The sequence below is a fragment of the Chelon labrosus genome, assembly GCF_963514085.1.
Source record: "Chelon labrosus genome assembly, chromosome: 12".
In the NCBI taxonomy this organism is placed as follows: domain Eukaryota; kingdom Metazoa; phylum Chordata; class Actinopteri; order Mugiliformes; family Mugilidae; genus Chelon; species Chelon labrosus.
In genome coordinates this window covers 9,301,667-9,322,638 of record NC_140345.1, presented here as the reverse complement: position 1 = coordinate 9,322,638, position 20,972 = coordinate 9,301,667, and the positions used below count along the sequence as shown (strand labels likewise).

Here is a 20,972-nt window from a genome sequence, read left to right as displayed (position 1 = left end):
TATTGTGGTTTTTAGTGTCTGATGTTGACTGTTGATGCACATGTCTTGTTCCTGCCTCTGCATCAATATTATGATCTGTTTTACTCTTATAGGTTACATTTTCTCCTAATAGCGTTCAGGCAGTGAAAGGTTGGGAGGCATGTAGAGACTGATAAAGCGAACTAACCCTAGTTTGGTCTATTATTAGTCGGAGAAATTTAAACTAATATTAAAGTATGTTTACTGTCAAACATTTAACTGTTGTGGGAAAAAAAAGACATTTAGTTTAAAGTAAAAAAAAAATGAATAAATGAATGATTTTCACATAAAGTGCTATGATGGCAAAATGGATGTAGGTACATTTTGTGCTGGTAGATGTATTCGGAGATTTCTAAACTGCAAATAAAGTGTTGAGAAGTGTCAAATGGCTAAACACAGCTAAAACCCTTATATTACTTTGTTTATATCTGATATTGACTCTGACTTTAAACTCCTCATACAACCCCCTTTCCTTCAACCACTCCAGCGTCCTCCTTTGTGTAGCTAAACCTCCAGTACTCGCTGGTTGTAGTTGCGTGTGCAGTCCATCATTCACTCCCGCTGTGACATGATATCATCCCTCCTCTTCAGCGCTGCCTCTTCTCCCTTCCTCTTCCCTGTCCTCCCCTGATTCTATCTCGCCTCCATCTCTCTTTCTCTTTCTCCAACTATCTCTCTCTCCCTCTCTCTCCCTAGCTCATGCCCTGAGGTCAGAGTGTGCTGTAGACTATTGATATCGTTACTAAAAATACAGGATTCCTCCACCAGCCAGCTAAAAATAGAGTAAGGGACACGGACCACAGGAGACAAAAGGAGGGAGGGGGCAAGAGGAGAGAGGGAGGGAGAGGTTACTAGCCGTGCACGTTAGCTGGTATTATCATGAGGTGGGGTTAAATGACAGTTTTCCCTGTCAACTATATTATTGAGGACAAGTGATGTGCTGTTTTTTGCTCTTAATGCTGTAAGTTTCTTAAATGTGTTGTTAAGATTTCCTTTACTTTTGAAACTTTTAGTTTTCTATACATTATTTGATACTTATGCTATTTAATGTATATGCAGCATCTGTGTGTTTGTATTAGCTATTACTATTTCATATGTAGGCACAAGCGAAGGGATACACTGGAACAAAATGATTTTATAACTTTAATTTAAATTATAAGATTTTTTTTTTTTTTATGACAACTTTTGTCCAAGTTACTGAAATTCAAAGGGAGTGAATAGATAATAAAAAGACAGGACAGTTTGTCCATTACACGACGTGATTATTGGGCAACTGGGTCCACACTGCAATGAAAGAACAAAACAAAGACCCATAGAAGACAAATTCTTTAAAAAAAATAATACATATGATGAGGTATGGTGGTTTGACATGCACCCCCTCCCTCCCTGTCTCTCTTTCTCTCTCTCGCTCTCTCTCCCTCTCTCTCCGTCTCTCCCTCTCTCTCTCTCTCTCTCCCCCTCTCCAACACTTCTCCCTCCTGCTCCTGCTACAGTATGTCTCTTTTGCAGCCAAAGTAGCTCGCTGAAACGATCCACCGCAGTGCCTGGGACAGATTGAGTAAAAAGAGAGAGTGAGGGATTTAAAGGATGGGTAAGGAGGCTTAAGGGTAAACACACAGAAAAGAGGGAGAGGGAGAGAAGGGGGGGAGAGAGAGAGAGAGAGAGAGGGAGAGAGAAAGAGGGAGAGACCAAAAATCTACCAAGCCTCCCTGGTGTGAGGTTCCTTGGCTTCTGACGTGTGCGCACGACTCTCGTGGCACGGTGAGTATTTTCATTTCAGAACAACTGCAGTTATGTTTTTATTCTCTTCTTTTGTTGGCTGTAGTGGTGACGCATTTTAAGCCTGACTCGGTCTTTTAAGATATACGTGTATGCATGTAACGTGTCCTCGTGTCGTGTTAGTGTAAAGAGGCACCTCATTAGAGAGCGCAGAGAAAGATCTTTGCTACCTGACAGCTGAGTCGTACAAGCGGCTCTTATTTTATTCCCATTTCGTCCCGTTTTTTTTAATTTAAAAAAAAAAAAAATTTCTCTCTGTGTGAGTCGCTCACATGTTCCCTGCTCTGTGTTTATCATCTCTAAACTCCGCGTGAGTGTGTGTGACAGCAGGAGGGAGGTTTCTAAACAAGCCTTTGCGCATATCACTGCCAGGTTTAGCACCAGGGCACAGATCTCGGTTTGCATACGCGTACTTAACAACAATTGTAGTTGAACTGTCCGCGCTGCTCCGTAAAAAAATGGTGCGAGTTTGATCGGCTGCGCAGCTGAATTGCTGTCAGAAATCACGAGCAAACCCACCCACTGAGTCATGGTATCCATACGTTTAGTCCCCGCGAAGTCATTTATCTCCTAATGAGTGGTTTCATCGATTTTGTTTGGCTTGTTTCGAGACGCTAAACAGCCAAGGTGGGTTAGTTTGGCACACCTTTTAGTTCGGTACAGGCGCGTTCGCGTCGTGCGCTTCCATGTGGGGTACTCCTTCCATTTTTTTGGGCCAAGGTCTCTCCCTGTGTCAACCTATATCTTCTCCATACATTCATGCTGTTCCTAAAAACTCTCCAAATAGTTCCCATCCTCCTCCCCCGTCCCTGCTCTTTCTGCTGCCTTCTGTGCTCAGATGTTTCAGCATCTCCATATCTTCTCCTCTTATCTGTCACTCCCTCTTTCCCTTGGTGTCTGTCTTTCCTGGGAAGCTTAGAGGTGATGCCAGTCTGTAGATTGTGACAGATTAGAGTGAATTAAACCTTTTGTCCCCCTTGTGGCTCCTATCTAACCAATTCAATTGGCTCATTACTTTCTGGATGAGGGAGCTGAGGGGCCTGTCTCAGCTCTAAAATGGGATTGTTATCACAAATCTAACAGGGAAACAGATTTTCTCTTTCCCTCTTTCTCAATCTCAATCCCAAGTCTACGCTAGTTATTGACTCTGAAGCTGAATTGGCCGTTTCAAATACTTTTTTGTGTGAGGAACTGAGTACAATGCACACGGAGGAAGAGCAGAAGAGCTTTGTTGCACTCTATTTCATTTTTCTATATGACTGGAAGTGTGTGAGAGAGATGGTGGGTGCTGTCCGTGGTGCTGAACAAGCCTGAGCAGGCTACTCAGGCCCATCCACTCATTTCTGCAGTGTTGCAACTCCAATTGATTCACACTCGTTTCTGTCCACTTTGGCACATCCTCCAACTGCTGGAAGGTGTGACTGTTCCTTCCAGACCCCCGCTCCTCTCTGTCCACCAGTCATCCTTACGTCTCACCCGTCCGTGTTTCTGGTAACACCATGTCATTTCGGTGAATTGTTTTTGATTTCGCTCAGTCGCTCAAACAATTGTCCACCAGTCCAGTACCGATTTGACGCTGTATATACAATTCACAGCTTGTGGTTAAAGAAGAAAAAAGAAGGAAAATTAAGAAGAGGGCAGCAGAAAGTGATGTGAGGCTTCAGTTGTGCTCTTGTAGTTTGGATGACAATGCCAATTTGCACCCCTGTATTTTGTAAATTGTATTCTTTTGATTCCTCTGGCGTCATACCTTTTATGAGGCCTGTTTGTCTGTCAGTATTTTTTATTCTTTTTTGTGTGGTTGGTGATACTTTTTCCCCTGACATCTGTCTGCCCCATTAGAAACTCGCTCTTTACTTTATCCACCTCTTTCAGCCTTTCAGATGTCCAACCTTGTCATTTCTCAGAGGATTTGTCTGATGTGTACCCTTTACCACCAGTCAGCTCTGTTCTTACACATCATTCTTGTGCCTCGCTCACAAAAGAAGCTCTATTCATCCCCGCCGCCGCACAGAAACTAAAGCAACCTCTATAGTGGTCACGTCTCCCACAATGGCTGTCCAGATAAGATGAGGCCAAGCTTAATCTTTAAGAGTCTATTGCCCGACTAGAATGGCTGATTCTATTATAGCTTCACTTTTCAAAGACTCAAAGGTTTGTCATGCAAAAGAAAGACCGGAATAATAAAGTGGTTCTCATTGTTTTAGTCATTAATTTTACATTAAGTTTCTCTTGTCAAACCCCTCAAAGGTGTCTGATGGATGATCAGTGTTAAATTAACTGGTGACCCTAACCATCCTGTATTTGAGTGTATTAATTTATGTCTGTTTTGAGATACAGAAATATGTCTTCTATTCCCTCAAGTCTTAAATAGAAGACATATTTTAATTTGTGTGCACCAAACAGATCAGGGAAAGGAAAAAGCACAGGAAGAAAAAAAAGGCATCTGGTGATTTGCAGCGCTGTGAAGATTTATTAATGTCTAGTAAAACAGGTAGAGTACAAGTATGAAAAAAGCAGCTCAGAATAGTGGCGATGTGGTTTGGGAAACGCTCAAATGCACATCTTCTCAAACCTTGAAGCAGCTGCGTTACATCAGCAGAGGAACACGCCTGATTTCACTCCTGTCAGCTACTGTAAGAACAAGATCGGGCGAGGCTTGAGTCATTACATGATCGCCAAAACCGGATGCTGTTCAGAGTGACAACGAAGTCCTGCTACAACGAGGAATGTACACATCGCTGTTTATGCAATGATGTGGGAATGTTTCCTTTGCACACCTCTAGACTCTGTAGTCGCTTTCAGTGACTAATGGGTGGAGATGTGTGTATCTAGCTGCAAGCGGGCTCTTCCTCAGTTTTTGTTTTAAATATCCTTTATTACTGTCACAGTTACATTTAAACAACTTAATAGTACTTTCATGGCCTCACAGTCCAATCCAAGAATTGAAGGTGGACCAGATGTAGTTAGTAGTGCCTGATTACAGTAAACAACCATCAAGCATCTCAACCTGGAAATGTTTTGGAAAACTAATTTTAAAATATTGTGCCCTAAGTTGGCTTAATAAATGAAGGGCTACATCTGGAGGCAGGGCAATAAGAGGGCATGGTTTAAAGAGATTTTAGCTGAAATCATATGTTGCCTGAAACTATGAGAGGAAAAATAAGATTTTGTAAAGGGATATTGCCCCCTCACTGCGCTTGAACATAATCAGAGCAAAAGTGAATTTCTACCTCTGGAACCACAAGCTATGACAGGTCCTCTGCATTACAGTAATGATCCTCCCAGTTTAACTCGAGAAAATGAAGGTGATTACATTAAACTGCAACCTGCTCTGTGTTTCCCATATGCATTTATTCTTCATTACCTGTCAAGCTGATGATACTGAACAGTGGTCCAAATTAACGAAAGACTAGGCCAGGCACATGCACAGAGGCTGGCAAATCTATCCAGACAGAATGCTCCAAGGATTTGCAGGGAAGTCTTTCCTAGTCAACCAGAACTAAGTCACAGAAAGACCTTGTGTGAGTCACAAAAGACCTCTCCTTCCTGATCTCTGTGTGTATCTGTTTATCACTTAGGTTTTTTTAAAATGCTTGTCTAAGTTCATTGGTGAAGTCATCATCTGTTGCTTTGGCTCCTCTCTAACCTTTAACAGGATTGGTTGCCAGTGAATGTGTCACTAACTCATCTTTAGCAATAACAAGACGAGACAGCAGGGTAGCCAGTAGCTGTTTGCATATGTCCCCATGTGCGGGCGTCACGTGTCTGTCTCAGTGTTTCCCCATCTCCAGTGACCTCCCCTCCCTGACCCTTCCAAATTTACCGATATTTTTGTCTGCAGTTTTGATCCTCCTCCATCACCCCTCGCTCTCTTACTCTGTCCACCAGATGAGCTCGTGCAGCAGCCGTGCGTTGACCATCCTGTCCACGGTGTTTGGAGCCTGCGGATTGCTGCTGGTGGGGGTGGCCGTGTCCACAGACTACTGGCTTATAATGGTGGAGGGAATCATCCTGCAGCAGAACCAGAGTATGGAGGTGAAGATGGCGCTGCATTCAGGCCTCTGGAGAGTTTGCTTTGTGGCTGGTAGGATAATACATTTGTGAATATGTATTTACAAAAAAAAAAAAAAAAAGGATGACTGCAGGATTTGCACACGTGCTCCCATACTGACACACAGTCACACACATCCAAACAATGCTGAAATGTGTGCGTGTGTGTGTGTGTGCATATGTTCATATCATCGAGTCAGAGTAGAGCAGCAGAGTGAGAGAGCAGGGAGGGGAGAAAGGAGAGATAGCGAGCTTCTGGTCTCTGGAATCATAGCTGTCACAAAACATGATCGTTACCTGTGAGCAGGACTGCAGAGACCCACATGCTCTTTTGGCTCGGTTGAGTTTCTTCATGCATCACTGACTTTGATCCTAAAAGCAAACCCCAGCATTTTTTATTTTTTATTTTTTTATTTTGTGTCTTTCCTCACAGGAGCAGAAAACGGGAGATGTGTTCCGTCAGAGTACTTCACCGAACCCGAAATAGAGATCACCACCGAAAACACTGCAAATATACTGAGTGAGTGAAAACAGGGACATTCCACATCATCCACTGAATGATCCTCTGCAGCTGTGTCCCTCTGCTGACAGACTGTGGTACTGAAATTGAAGAGAGCGCAGCACCAAAGAGAATAATAATTAGCAATTAATTTGACCATTACTTAATTGTCAAATAATGTAAAGATTACTCATAAAATCACGAGTGAAAAGGTGAAATTCAGTTATGTTTCTCTGTAATCATGCATACTTGCATCTATGATCATATGCTGTCACTTCTTAGCAACATTTTGCATCGTAACTATTTTGTTCATGGTTAAAAATCAATCATCTCTTCACTGAATAGGTGAAATTTGTCCATATATGTTGTGAAAATCAGGTCAAAATGAAAATCAACCTGTTTTAGTGATGGAAGTCACACCAAGGCATCTCCACATAATTTTGCATACTTTACTGCCACTGATCTTATTAACTGAGACCATCATTCACCTTGGCCAGAAGTTTAAGGACACACCCTTATTATCTGTGTTTAACACTGTGACCTCCCCTCCTTACAGAGATGGTGCGCACGGCCACGCCCTTCCCGATGGTGTCCCTGCTCTTCGTGTTCACAGCCTTCGTCATCAGTAACATCGGACACATACGGCCTCAGCGCACCATCCTGGCCTTTGTGTCCGGCATCTTCTTCATCCTCTCAGGTGGGCCCCATTACTCATGTCCCGCTGTCACCCTGTGATTGATTACAGCAGCCTGGCGTGTCCTGTGTCACACATGGAGATACTTCATCACGGCTCTATTTTTGGTCCATCATACAGGTGTATGGGCTTGCATCAGAAAGGGTCACGGGACTCCTGCAGGATGAGAGTTTTCTGTTGATTTTGCGTGTTGTAAACTTTGAGTTCAGGGTTGGTGGCAGGCTTTTATGTAAAGTACAAACTATATAAAAAATAATGCTGATCATAAGCAGGCTTTTCAGCTGGATTTTCCTCATTAGTGTAGTTAACCTTGTTGAACAGCAGATGGCTGTAATGCTCCCGGTTCCTGTGCTTATAGTGTGAGGAGAGCAAAGACTGTCAGGAGCCAAATTGGAGATCATGTCCTGCAATGGTTGTCTCTCTTGACACTTTTGAGGAGGAAGCGGCACCGCAGAGCTCAAAAGAGCATCAAACAGACTCTGATATGACAGCTCTGACTTTCCATCGCAGGGACGTGGTGATAAAGGGGGTAGCAGCATCATAAGTGTTACGTAATGGAGGTTACATAATGTTCCTAGCCTCTGCTGGAAGTGTGGCAGTATTTTATTTAACGAGGTATTTTGATAATAGAGCGCTAATAAAGGGCATGTGTATCAAACGGCTTTTCAGCAGTTAAATATTCTGCTGCACTAAGCCTCGCTCTCTCTGAACGCTGCCTCCCTCCTGCCTTCCCTACTACGCTCCCCTCCCTCTTCTTCTTCCTGCCATTTCCTTCACTCTTTCATTCAGAGTATGTTATTTCTGAGTCATTGTGGCCGTGGTGGTGTGAGTGTGGATTATTAAGAGATATTCCACCGGCAACAGTGACATGGTGGTCTTGTAAATATCGTAGTTTAGGTCTGCAGCCCTGTAGTGACTCCATGTTCTGGTTAATATTATAGAATTCAAAGCAGAAGATTTTTTTATTTTTTTATTTTTGAAAAAAAGAGCTGATGCTGCATTCTGTTTCCCCCCTCCTTCTGTGACTCTATGCTTCCCTCTTCCTCTAACAAATGCACCACAGACATCTTGCACACACACGTGTACTTTCAGCATTTGCCTCCATTTATGTTTCCTTTTCTACAACACTCTTACTTCTCCTTCATCTGCTCTTAACTTGCATGTGCATGTGCGCTTCCCACGTTTTTCCCTTTAGGTAAAGTTGTTCATCCTCTTCAGATTTGACAGCAGCATGGTTTCTGCATTTTCTGTGCTTTTCCATGTTAAATTGACAGCAAGACCTCTTAAACCGGCCATTTATGTAAGGGTATAAGCACTTGACAGCACTGTGGCACATTTGAATGTTGCAGTGAAAGCTAAAAATAATCATATTCAGTGCTTGCAGCATGCAGCTTTCTTTGAATATTGATTCCTCAATGTTGGCCATATGTTGCATCTCATGCATTTAACATTTCCAGTGGCAGTGCAGAGAGCATATGAGTGTTCCTGGAGTAAGAGGGCTTTTAATGTTGTATGGATTGCTTTTTGCTGAAAACGGTCATTCTTGTAGTTCTGACAGTCACGTCTATTTTTTTCATCTGGTGATTATATTTAATTCTCCAACACAGAATTATGACAGAATTATTCCCTCTTTAACTGGTCTCCTTTTCAAGCATTTCTCTAATATGATTTTCAAGGCAAACAACTTATAACAAGCCCAGAAAATATATAGCAATTAAATGAACAACCCTTAGGAGATGTAAGAGAAAAATGTGTCTAATTTAACCAGATATCTGCAGGCCTTTCTGTCTCGTAGAAGTTATCCTTTTATACTACTAATTTGAAACAGCATTCATTTCAAGGGAAACACACACCACTTGAATTATGTCACCAATTAACATAATGAGAAAGTAGTTTGGTGAACATAGCGTGTGACTGGGATTAAAATGCTGCCTACTTAGAAATAAATTCATGTTTCTGGTGTCTTGTAATACGGTGAACGCATAACAACATCAAATCATATAAACTAAATCGATTTAAACTCTATACGGGTTATGATAAGGCACTGAAAACACATAATGAAGAAAAGACAATGATCTTGGTTTGATTTTGGATTCATCAAAAGTTACGTGGGTAGCACTTAACGTACGCCAATGAATATCCGAAATCTGCACCTATATGCATTTTGGAAGAACAAATAATATTGATTTTGCTTTTGCCAAAACTTATGAATCTGAATCATTTACATGTTTTAGCTGCTATCAGTACAATTATAAATAATATCATCGTGAATAACTTTTTATAACAACCATTTTCTGTCTGCCTGTATCTATAATTCCTTCCCTCTCTGTAGTGTCTGGTGATATCGGTGTTGGCATTTTGGGAGCTAACTGGGTGGCATGGTCACTCCACATCTCTCTCCTGCTCTGACCGTACTGTGTTGATCGCTGTTTAATGACCTCTTCACTCTCTCTCTCTCGTATCGGAACCTCTTCCTCTGACTGTCTGTCATTGTTAATGTGCTGTGTGCAGGCCTCAGTCTCGTGGTGGGCCTAGTGCTCTACATCTCCAGTATTAATGACGAAGTGATGAACCGGCCCAGAGAGCCTGAGCAGTTCTTCAATTACTACTATGGCTGGTCCTTCGCCTTCGCTGCCTCTTCCTTCCTACTCAAAGAGGTCAGTCTGAGCTCTGTGTGTGTTAAAAAATACTAAAACAGAGTGAGAGTGTGCACGTGTGTGTCTGTCAGCTCACATAGGCTGCACGGAGGGAATGTATTTTGATTCCAGATACGGCCTGCTGAGTGCATGATGATCAGCATTCTGGAGGTGAGGTGGTGAAGCAGTGGTTAAGATCCAGAAGTGCAGGGTTTATGTGCCTCCAGGCTCATGTGTGAATCCATGCATGGGGGAGTTACATGTGAATCTTATGCTCATCTTTCCGCCTCCCTCCCTCCATCCCCTCCCTCCCACCATCCTCTTCCTTCTGCTTTTTTCCCATCATGCTCTTAATATGGTGCAGTGGACAGTTAAGAGGAAACTGTCTCCTCCAATTTCTCCCCTTCATCACTTTTCACCACGCACTCAACTGCTCCTATAGCCTTTAGTTTTGCCTTTAAATCTGTTTTATACCAATTTAAATCCGCTTTACGATCAAAAGCACATGAGTGCAGTATTTACACCTTTTAACTTTGCAGAGTCCCTTTCAAGTCTCTTTTATTAGCGACTTTTATTCAGATTTTCGGAGCCAATTGTTACTGTTTCTTTGAGATTTGAATTTGTCTCTGAACTCCAAATTTATTCACGTAACTAAATCCCTCTCTTCCTGTCACATAAAATCTCCCCTCGTCTCTAACTGCTTCCTTTTCTCACTTATTCTCTCTCAGGGGGCCGGTGTGTTGTCAGTCTATCTTTTCATGAAGCGCTATGCAGAGGAAGAGATGTATCGCCCCCACCCTGCACTCTACCGCCCCCGTCTGTCCGAGAGCAGCGACTATAGCGGCCAGTATCTCCACCCAGAATCTAACTGGCCTCCGCCAAAGAGAGGCCGCAGCACCTCCGATGCCTCCAGCGACATCTCCATCCAGCTCAACCAAGCACCACCAGCGCCATCAAAATGCACCCTCCAAGCAGGCGGCCAGGGAAGCCCGCCCTCTGGTTCTTCTTCTGCAGGGAGCTACCCAATGCCCCAGCAGTCTGGCGGCTATCCTTCCACACACACCCTGCCCAGGTCGCACTCCTCACACCCCCAGGGGCAAGCCCTTCCAATGGCCATGCCTCCGTCACCAGTACCTCCTCCTCACTATCACACACACATGCACATGAGCGCCTCCCCCTGTTAGGAACAGAGAGCTTTGCGAGGGGAGGAGAGACAATGACTCTTCATAATCATACTGTACATTTAGATGTGGATCAGAGTATATGCTGTGCTTGGATCACAGATCATGTGAGATGAAGTGGGCGGAGAGGTGACCAAACTTTAAAAAAATGTAGCTTTGGAACTATGTGAAACGAGGATGAAGGCGGTTTTGGAGACTGAAAGAGGCGACACTGCAGAATTATGAAGATTTTAGAGAATCCGTGATGGACAGAAAGAAACAAACACAGGAAAATAGGAGAGAAGAACATAAGAAACTCCGCCTGTCTTGATAGAAATTGGGGGAAAGTGTTTCCTAGAAAGACTTTAGAGGTTAGGTTGAGTGACGGAGGAGATACGAGAGAGGGAGAGGGAGGCAGGGAGGCAGGGAGAGCGAGAGGCTGCGGTATAATACAAAGATACTGCAGTGCTGCGGGAAATTTGTATTCACTTGGAAATGAACAATGAACAAACACTGATCACAAAGACTGAGAATGCACATAGTTTTTTACATGCATAATTCATGCAAGTACGAGAACTAAGTACCTTTTTACCAAATGGTAAATGCGGTTAAATATATTCCTGTCTTCTCTGAATTTATTACATCATCAATCCAGTTTCATAACTCACAACGTCAAGGTAGAATTATCAGTATTATTGATGAACAATATTAGTTACCTATGAAGTAATTCTGAAATGAGAACACTGTATATGAATGTTGTTAAACTTTATATAGAAAATTACATGCAGAAGTGGATGATGTAATGAAATACGAGGAGAACTGTTTTACATATTTGTTTAAGATACAGATTTCTAACTTCTTGTACATAACTGCACACGAGGAACTCCGTTGTGAATTGTGAATGAAGCTTTGGCACATCAAGAAAAGGTCTGACTCATTCTGCTTTGGATGAAGACTCCGCAACAGGCGCTACACAACCAACTCAACACCCTCTGGATGCAGTGCATGCTGGTTTGAAGCAGGAACCACCCAACGCTGATACGGGGGTCGGATGCCCTCTACTGGTCACTGTCCTGCACTGACCCCGGACCAGCCGTGTGGGCCCGGTTCACTACTCTCTTCGCTGACCTGCACTGCCAATATCTGATCCAGTACACATTGTCCATAACTTATGATGGTAAGAGACAAGATATGTTATTCTGAACTGCATATTAACATTCAACAATATTAACATTCAAAGATTGGTTAGAAATGTTCTGTTCTTATCTGGTGATGTATCTGGAAAACTCACTTGATGACAGTATGAGTTATATTTGGACGTGCTGTTTGGGACATGCAGGTCTTTTGTCACTCTTGTCATTTGTGGAAAAGACATTGTTACTTTCCAACATATTCAATGGGCGCTATTTGTGACCGTGCACCATAAACCCTTTTCAGGGCAAACGTTTTGTCATGGCAGGAGGAGGACAGGTTTGTGGCTCAGCTCCTTTCAGTGTTCCACTCAGCTGTGATGGTGAACTGCTGTGTATTAGTACACTTGCGCTGTCCCTCCTTTGACAGATCAAAATGTATGCCGTGAAAAAGATCTAATAGCACAGTGTCTGAACAATTAAGTTATCATCATTACTATTATGTTTAGCCAGAAATGTCATACTGAGCCCTCTCAAAGTGTTTAGAGATGCAAACAAAAGATTACTTTAGTTGCTGATTAATCCATCAATCATTTTTCTTGAGCCACTGTATCTGGAAAGTGCCAGAAAATAATGAGAAAGCCTGTTACAATTTTCCAGCGCAGTTCAAAACCCAAAAACATTCAGTTTGCTATCAGACAGCAAGCATGGAACCCTTAGAAGCCTTTTAGAAGCTAGGACCAGAGAATGATTAGCAGTATTGTTTCAATAATGACTAAAATGATTTATAGATAAACTGCCCGTTGGTAGTTGCTTCAGAAAACTGACCAAACTTTCTGATTAAATGTATATATATTTACTTTGACAACTTCGACAAGTTTAAAATTCAGTGTTTCAGATACTTCCGAAGCTTAATCATCCGACTGAGTTGTTCTTAAATACTGTAAGGTATGACTAAATGGAACAAATGAAGACAAAACCTGCACATCAAAAATAGCTATATTTGAATTTAGAGTTGTTGTATTTGTTGTTCGTTTTAATGCACATCATTCATTGGGGCACGTCCATGTGACGTATCTCTGTAATGAGAATTAAACCACTGAGTCATTGTATGCCGGCTGGTTTTAATTATCACTGTGATGCCAGAGAGAGGGAAACACACTGGTGTCCTCCAGTGGAAGTGTGGGATGAGAATAAACTGAGATCACTGCGATATCATCATATTTTTGAGATTCAAATTGGGATGAAGCCCAGTGTGAACTGCAGCCCTCCTTAGTTGATAGTGCTGTTACAGTTGGGGGGTAAAGTGCCTTGCTAAGGAGCACTAGGACAGTAGCAGTTGAAAATCAAAGTATTTTCCTTTGTAGATTTCTCTAGCCAGTAGCCACCTGGACCTCCTGGTTACCATCGACTTCACTGACCTTTTTGACTACTGCTGACCCCATCGTCACCTTTGTGACCGTGGGCAGCTGTGAAGCCATTCATAGGTCTATTCAGTAATAATCTGACTCCTCTTAAACTGCAGCATTTCCGTACTTTTTTCATCTCTGTACCTCTTTGTATTTCCATCTCTATCCCTGGCCTTTTTTTCTCTGCCTCTAGGTAATTATATAAAAGCGTGCAGCAGCGCTTGCTTCTGCTTTAAGTCCAGTTTTCTTGCACATGACCATTTTTGTAAACAAAGAAAAAATGGCTAAAATAAATGCTTTTTTGATGCTATAGCTGAGACTGATGCTGCATAATCTGAATTATATAATTGAGTAGAAATTGTGATAAAAACACTGTTCTGTTCTGATCTGACGCTTACTTCTTCTGCTGTACATTAATAAAACTTTTAACTTGGGTTATTTTCACTGTGTTTGTCCCTCTGTGTCTCTTATATTGCACTGTTTTGTGCTGTCAATATGATTTCAGTTGAATTAGTATTGTTGTTTGTCCAACAAGGGACAATAATGATTCCTAAAATTGATGCATATTGTAGTTACGTGACCCCAGCATGTCCCTTGATTGAAAGAGTGTTTTTGCGGCTGCTCTCTGTGATGGAGGGGGTCGTCGAAAGTGGGTGAACACTGCACTGCAGTGAACTACTGGGTGTTAACCGTGCTCCCTCCTCAGTCACGGCAAGCCACCACAGCCTGAGGGCAAGAATTGATCAGAGTGTTGTATGGGTGCATGCGCTTGTACGTGGCTGAATTTGTTGGGATATGTGTTTGCGTATGTGTGAAGGTTAGTAACTGTTGCGGCTAAAATATATGACTTGGGTGTGAATATTAAATAGCTTCAAATAGACAATGCGGAAATATTTAAATTAAACTTATACCTGTCTCCCAAACTGGGATGCCTCTGTTGAGACCTTTCTATTTCAAAGCATTACACAGCAGGACAGGAATGGCAGCTTTTGGTCAAGGTCAAAAAAGAGAACAAACAAGGAGGGAGAAACAAAGGTGAACTAATAATACATTCAAGTGCAACAGCCTGGAAAGGACAAACTCTAACAGAAGCATTAAGTCATGTTAATCTTTAAAAAGCTAAATTATTTGTTAATTTCTTATAGAATGTATACAGACACACACAGTGTCATTGTGTTTTTGTGTGTGTTACAGAGGGCTTATGAGAGGTACTACATTGGGAAGTCAAACATCAAACATCCATGGGTCAATAAAGCTAAACAGCGTGAGCACTCTGCTGTCTGACTTCCAGGACTGAGAGCTTTCAGCGTGCGAGCGTCTCTCCTGATGAATGGAACTTGACTGCCGCTGTAAACAACTGAGAATAACATTGTGGCTAGTGCCTGTGTGGACACTTTTCTGTAATAACACACTTTTCACTGCGAGCGCGTGTTTGCCTCTGTGCTTTGCTTCTGCTTGGTCTGCGCGTGGCTTGTGCTCCACTCTGTGTGTGTGCGCGCAGCAGTGTGGGCTGAGTGGATCTCTCTTTTCACCATCACCATTACTGCATGAAAGACCTGTCACTCTGTATTAGCTCCATCCAGCTCTCCCTCTCCCCCTTTCTCTATGTGGTTGAGAGACGGAGAGAGAGAGCGAGGAGAGAGAGAAGAGAGAGGGAGAAAGAAGGGGTGAACTGGGCAGTAAAGCCATTTTAAAGCTATTGAAGGTCATTGTCCATTCACTCAGTTGTATGCATAACTGGTGTGTGAGACCAGCAGCTCTATTATTGGCTCCATTTTTATAGATCAGTGGGTGACATAATCTAGTCTATATATATCATAAACAGTGAGATTTGTCATCTTTAATGTCAATTCATTGTGCCAGTGCCAATAATTAACCAATTACTACTAATAATATACAGCTCCTGTTCACTGATATTGACCTATAGATATTTGATTACACGATTTAACATCTCTCTCTCTCTCTCTCTCTCTCTCTCTCTCTCCCTCTCTTACTCCCTCTTCTCTCTCTCTCTCTCTCTCTCTCTCTCTGCAGGGCTGCACTCGTGCTCCATTTCCCAGAACTACCAGCGCTGCCCTCATCATCAGCATCATCACCACAGAGGAAAAGTGTCCCACTGGCGCTCCATCAAGTCGCTCTCAAGCAAAAAAAAAAAAAAAAAAAAATATATATATATATATATATATAAATAAATACATATGCATATCGACACCAATAACACACATATAACCTGGTCATGGCTAATAGGCTACTTACAAACGCGCCCCGTGCGCACGGCACACGCTCCAATAAGCACATCCAGACCAATTCCCTCAATATGAAAGGGAAGAGGGAGGAAGGGAGGGAGGGAAGATGAGAGGGGGGGACTTAAACCTTCATTGTGATCTCGTAGCGCAGCATACTGTCGGAGGCTTCAGCTTGTGTCGATGCTGACATTATCCGTCGCCATTCACATTAGAGGAGTTTTGGTGGGATGCGACAAGTTGCTTGCGTCGCGCTCAGTGTGGGAGAAAGAGATAGAGGGGCAGACAGGCAAGCAGGCAGGCAGGCAGGCAGGCGAGCGCTCGTCCAACGGGAGGGGAGGGGGAGACGCATTCTCCCCGAGTACACACAAGCAGCGGCTACATCCACTGTAGACAAATCAGTGCTCAGTGACGTGTTTTGTATTAGCCTTTTTTACGCATGTTCCCAGCCCTTTTCCACCTCAGACTCGTTTAAATTTAATCAGGAGCCGAGAATCCACTCCCCTGGGTGCGTCTTATTTTCATTATTTCTAATCGCCCCTTTATTTATTTATCTTCTGCCTCGATAGACCCGTTATTTTGCCAATCCACCGTCCACCCCCTCTCTCCTTTTTTCCCTCCATCTCCTTGTCTTTGGGAGTGCAACGCGCTGCGAAGCTCTGAAATAAAAACTAAAAACAAAGCCTGCAGGTAAGACCTCTACCACCTTCTTTAATGCTTAGAATTGCAGTGTGCCATTGTTGTTTTTACTTTGCAGCCGGACGGATCACAGTTCATCCAGTGTAATTTACATGCCACATTGATTTGTTTCACGTTGTCTGCAACTTAGCCCACTACTACCAGTGCAGAATACGGGATTTGCAGAGAAATAATGATTGTAATTCTCAGACTTCTGTCACCTCTCCGATTAAATGTTGAACGATAATTTCCCCACCTATTTGCGCGGGCCTATAATTAGCCAAGGCAACGTCTATTATGCAAATGAAACCTCTATAATAGCTCGTTTGAAGCTCTCTCTGCATTCGCACCGAAGGTGTTGGGACTAAAATATTGTATCTGCTGAAAGGATCGACTACTACTCCGAGGACGAGGGGCGATTTCATTGTGTGTGATTGTGTATCTTGATGTGTGATTTGTGTCCCAGTCCACTGAGTTTTCTCTGAACCGGTCGCTTGATGCTAGGCGTCCATTTTCCACCGTGTAGCCTATGCAGGCAGGATGATGTGTGTGGCTTACTCTATTAATGAATGCACCGCAGTCCGCATCACTATTACTGAGCCCTGCACACTCTCATCCCCGTAGCTCTGAGCTTATACGAGCCTAATCACGGTGCTTCTGCTGCTGGATTCCTCTCAGTGCAGGGCCAGCGTCTTAGCTCCATGCTGAACCTGGGCCACACATCATGCCATCTGCTGCTTTTGATTCATTTTCAATTCAGCCCCTTTCAGCCTCCCTTCACTGGACAGCCTGTGCTCTGACAGATCCAGAGGTGCAGGGCACCAAACATCTGGAACCCTATCAATGATTCATTTTTCATTATAGCCCCGATCACATCTGGGCTAAAGGTGGGAGGAAACGTCTTGGAGTGGAGATGCTGTTGGAAGTGTGTGCACTGCAGTATTCAGGAGTTACTGTGCACTGTCAGCAAACAGCGTAGTGAGTTATACCTGTCTTCTCCTGTGGCTGCAGCCCATGACAGATACAGCGCTGATTTTTTTTTTTTCTCAGAGATTCTAATTATCTGATGAATGGTAATCTGTTGTGGTCACAAGAGTATTCTCTTTAAACTCAGGTTTTCACTTTAACTTGGGGAACAGCATAAATGTCCATCAGCCCCAGCTTCTGCGGTTTTGAATACACATCCAAATAGTTTTTTCTCTCACTGTACAGGGTTGACACGGTGGCAAGTTTACTGTTGAACTTTTGAATATTTATGTTTCTCACTCATGTGCAACGTGATGGTGTCAGGACACGGGCACTGGATACCAGCTAATAGTAATGTTGGGATATTGTGCTATAATTAAACGTAATTGCTAAACAGATAATTGAGGAGAGCCTTAATTACACCACAGTTAATTGCAGGTCTGACAGCAGTGTTATGACTTTTCATGTCAACATGTGTTATACGTTTAATGTTTACACGTCTTACTGTTGTGTAAGGGTAATTTAAATGTGAACGGAAATTTAAAAAAAAATGGTTGAAGTTCTTGCACCATAGTGCTGCCATTGACTGACCACCTCTCCATCAATGATCAGTGATTCTTTCATTAAGTGCGGCTGGCTCTGTTGTCTGTCGGTTACACCCCCTCGGCCCCTCCGCCTCCCACGTGCTAAACACAGTCTGTGCGATGTTTGTGGCCTTGATGATTGTCTCTGTGGGTCCTGGATTACTTTCAAAACCCCTTAGTTGGCTCTAAGATCCGCTATTTACACTGTAAGGTGACTCATTGCAGCCAATACTGGTGCGTAGCCCACACAGACTCTAGTTGTGTCTTCATGCTGGCCAAATCCTAATAATTTAATGCTCAAGCGGTCCACAACAATTTGAAAGAATCTCCCTACCGTCTGAATGTTTTGGCTCATTTCTCTTTGCTGTTTCATTCAAATTTCTTAGCTAGTTTGGTGGTCAGGTTTATTTCTCATTCTCTCTTCCTCTCACTGAGGAGAAGCATTTCTGCCATGATCATCAAATCTGTCATGTAGCTATTGTTCAAAGAATCAATGCCTGTGCCGCAATTTTCTTGATGGTATGAGGTTTCACAATGTTCCTTCCTCTCCGTATTCAGGGACTCAGGAGGAAACCCAGCACTGATTCAGGGCCTCAGAGACAGATGCCTCGACTCAAAAATGATCTCAGCGTCTGTAACAAATCGAATCATCTAAATATCACTGTTCACTCACGTTACTGTGTAACTTCTGATCTATGCGCTAATGTAAAAAGAACTCCTGCATGTTTGTTTTTCTTGACTACAACATCTAAACCCACGGTTGTACCTGAACGAGTGCAAATCAAACACATTTGCTCGCAGTATTTGGAGATCATACTGATTCAATACACAGCGCTGTTTATAATTCCAGTGAGCGGAGGCTTTTATCTGGAGCTTTCTAATTGACTTATGTCTCAATAGCTGTGACCCATGCATCAATTAACCCAAAGCTTTTTGTTTTTAAGTGCTTCGCTCAAGTTAGTACAGCCTCTGAGAGCAGTGTTGTAAGAGCCTGTGATCGAACAACTACATTGTGTCAGTGATATATTGTCGGCCGACCCGTCTGTGTGCCGGGGCATTAAGCACAAACACACCGCAGACACGGTGTTAGCATGTCTGAAAGGCAAGCTCACTAGACCGGAGATATACATCATGGCACCTGAGACCAAAGACTCTCACTGAATACAAAAGTGTGTTTGTGTGTGTATTGAAATGTATCAGAAAATGCTTTATCAAACCGCACATTTTTTGACTGAGACTGCTCATATCAGAGTTACAGATTCTAAAATATAAAGATGTATCAATCTAATATTAAGCTCAAAGCACAGCTCAAAGAGTAGTTCACACATAATGAAGACATAATGAAGACATAATGAAATATGAGTTGTGAAAAAAGCTACTTGGTGGACTTGGAATTGTTTGAAAATTCAGCGATTTTTGAAATAATGTTCTATAATGAATACTGCACCATGAATACCTGGCTAACCTAGCTTAGCACAAAGTCTGGAAGAAGAAGGAGTTGAAGGTCACGATTTAACGCATTGATGTCATTTTCTTTATTATTATTCTTTCAAAAATCACAATGTCGAGGATGGCTAGGCTCAAAGACTCTAACCAGCCAAGAAGACATGAGTTAGAGACAGCAGATGGTCGAGACAGAAAGTCAGAACTTCCAGTGCTTGGAAGCTAAATATTCGAAATGCAAACCTTCTTATTTGTGAAGATTTGTGCATTTTTTTCTCTTATTTGATAGCACATTGAAAGTCTTTGGGTTTGGTTGTTTTGTTGAACCTGAAACTCCTGAGGGATGTCAGTTTTGTGCCTCAGGATCAATTCATTCAGAAAATAATCAACAGATTAAATTCAAATATGTCATATTTTGATAAAGTGCAATGGACCTTTTTTATGGACTAAATGAATCATTAAGGGCTAGCTATTACTTTTTATTTCTCTCTTTTTTATGTAGCTGAGATAAATAATAATATTTAGTTCTATGTTTAACATACTCCTCTCTCTATTAGAGGCACTTTGTGTCTGCTGTCAGAAACTGCTTCGCTCGGTGAATACAGGAAGTTTTCACATGCAGTGCTGCACAAGTATTTTAAGAATAAGTTCACGGGTTCATGAGTATCAGGTCATTCAGAGACACTTTACTTTGAGAGCCTCTTAGACTAAGGTGTTACTGCCACCGCCTCCTCTGGCAGCTCTGCTCAGACAGGAAAAGACTTGGTCACATGCAGTCTGAGAATCCCAGCGAACTCGCATATGAGCTAAACGGCAGTTCAGCTCCACTTTGAAGTACCTTTTAAGGATGACCTATTTTATGATGTTATTGTCATCATTTTGAGTGGGGGGTTTGAGGCTGCATTTGTGCTCGCATGCCAAATGTTTGCTTGCGTGTTGATATTTGCCTGTGCACCTGCGTGTGTGTGTTTGTGCTGGCATGCATGTGAGCGTGCATATGTGTGCATGCCAGATGTGGGATCTCAGTGATGCGCTTAGGTGTGTATCTCGGCTACCGAGTATCATTGCTCTGAATATTTATGCATGTTTTCCTAATGTTCACTGCGGCCATCAAACACTCAGAATAGAATACGCTGGTTGTATTTTTAGAGCTGTCATCATAAGTAGGCCTAGCGCATTTTTTTTCCTTTTGGTCAAGCAATCAGATTATGTCAGTTTCACTAACTACAGCCCTGATTTGGGCCATTTGGAGACAGTTTCTTCTCTGCAGCAATCAATGAGACGGCACTTTGTTGTGTCGTTGTTAGACTGAAAATATGCTCACAAGCCCACACAAGACCACTGCCTTTCACATGTGTGGAAAAACGTATTACAGTTGTCATCATTTATTCAACAAGCAGTTTGGTTAGTTGATTTATGCAATGAATAGCTAATGGAGCAGCTGCTACGAAATTCAGATCTTTTGTGTGATTTATGGCTGCATTATTAGAGACACAACTCCTCGGGTGTGCTTATATTTTACACGGGCAAGGTATTCCGTCATGCTTGGAATGAGTCACGCAGGTAGATCTGATTACATCTGATGTTTTCTGACAAGTGAGGGCCTGGCTCGGTAATGGTCCCTGCAGCCGCTAGCTCCCAAAGACAAGCTTTTGGCCTTTGTTGCTGCAGTATGTTCTG

General features: G+C 42.6%; 1 protein-coding gene across 1 annotated transcript; it reads left to right on the top strand.

Moving 5' to 3' along the window:
* Positions 1 to 5,688: 5,688 nt before the first annotated feature.
* Positions 5,689 to 10,863, top strand: cacng7b (calcium channel, voltage-dependent, gamma subunit 7b; the record flags this gene model as incomplete). The annotated part of the gene is made up of 5 exons (XM_084556386.1): positions 5,689 to 5,884; positions 6,284 to 6,370; positions 6,906 to 7,046; positions 9,555 to 9,700; positions 10,408 to 10,863. The coding sequence occupies 5 exons, from the start codon at positions 5,689 to 5,691 to the stop codon at positions 10,861 to 10,863; spliced, it is 1,026 nt and encodes a 341-aa protein (XP_084412512.1).
* Positions 10,864 to 20,972: the final 10,109 nt, after the last annotated feature.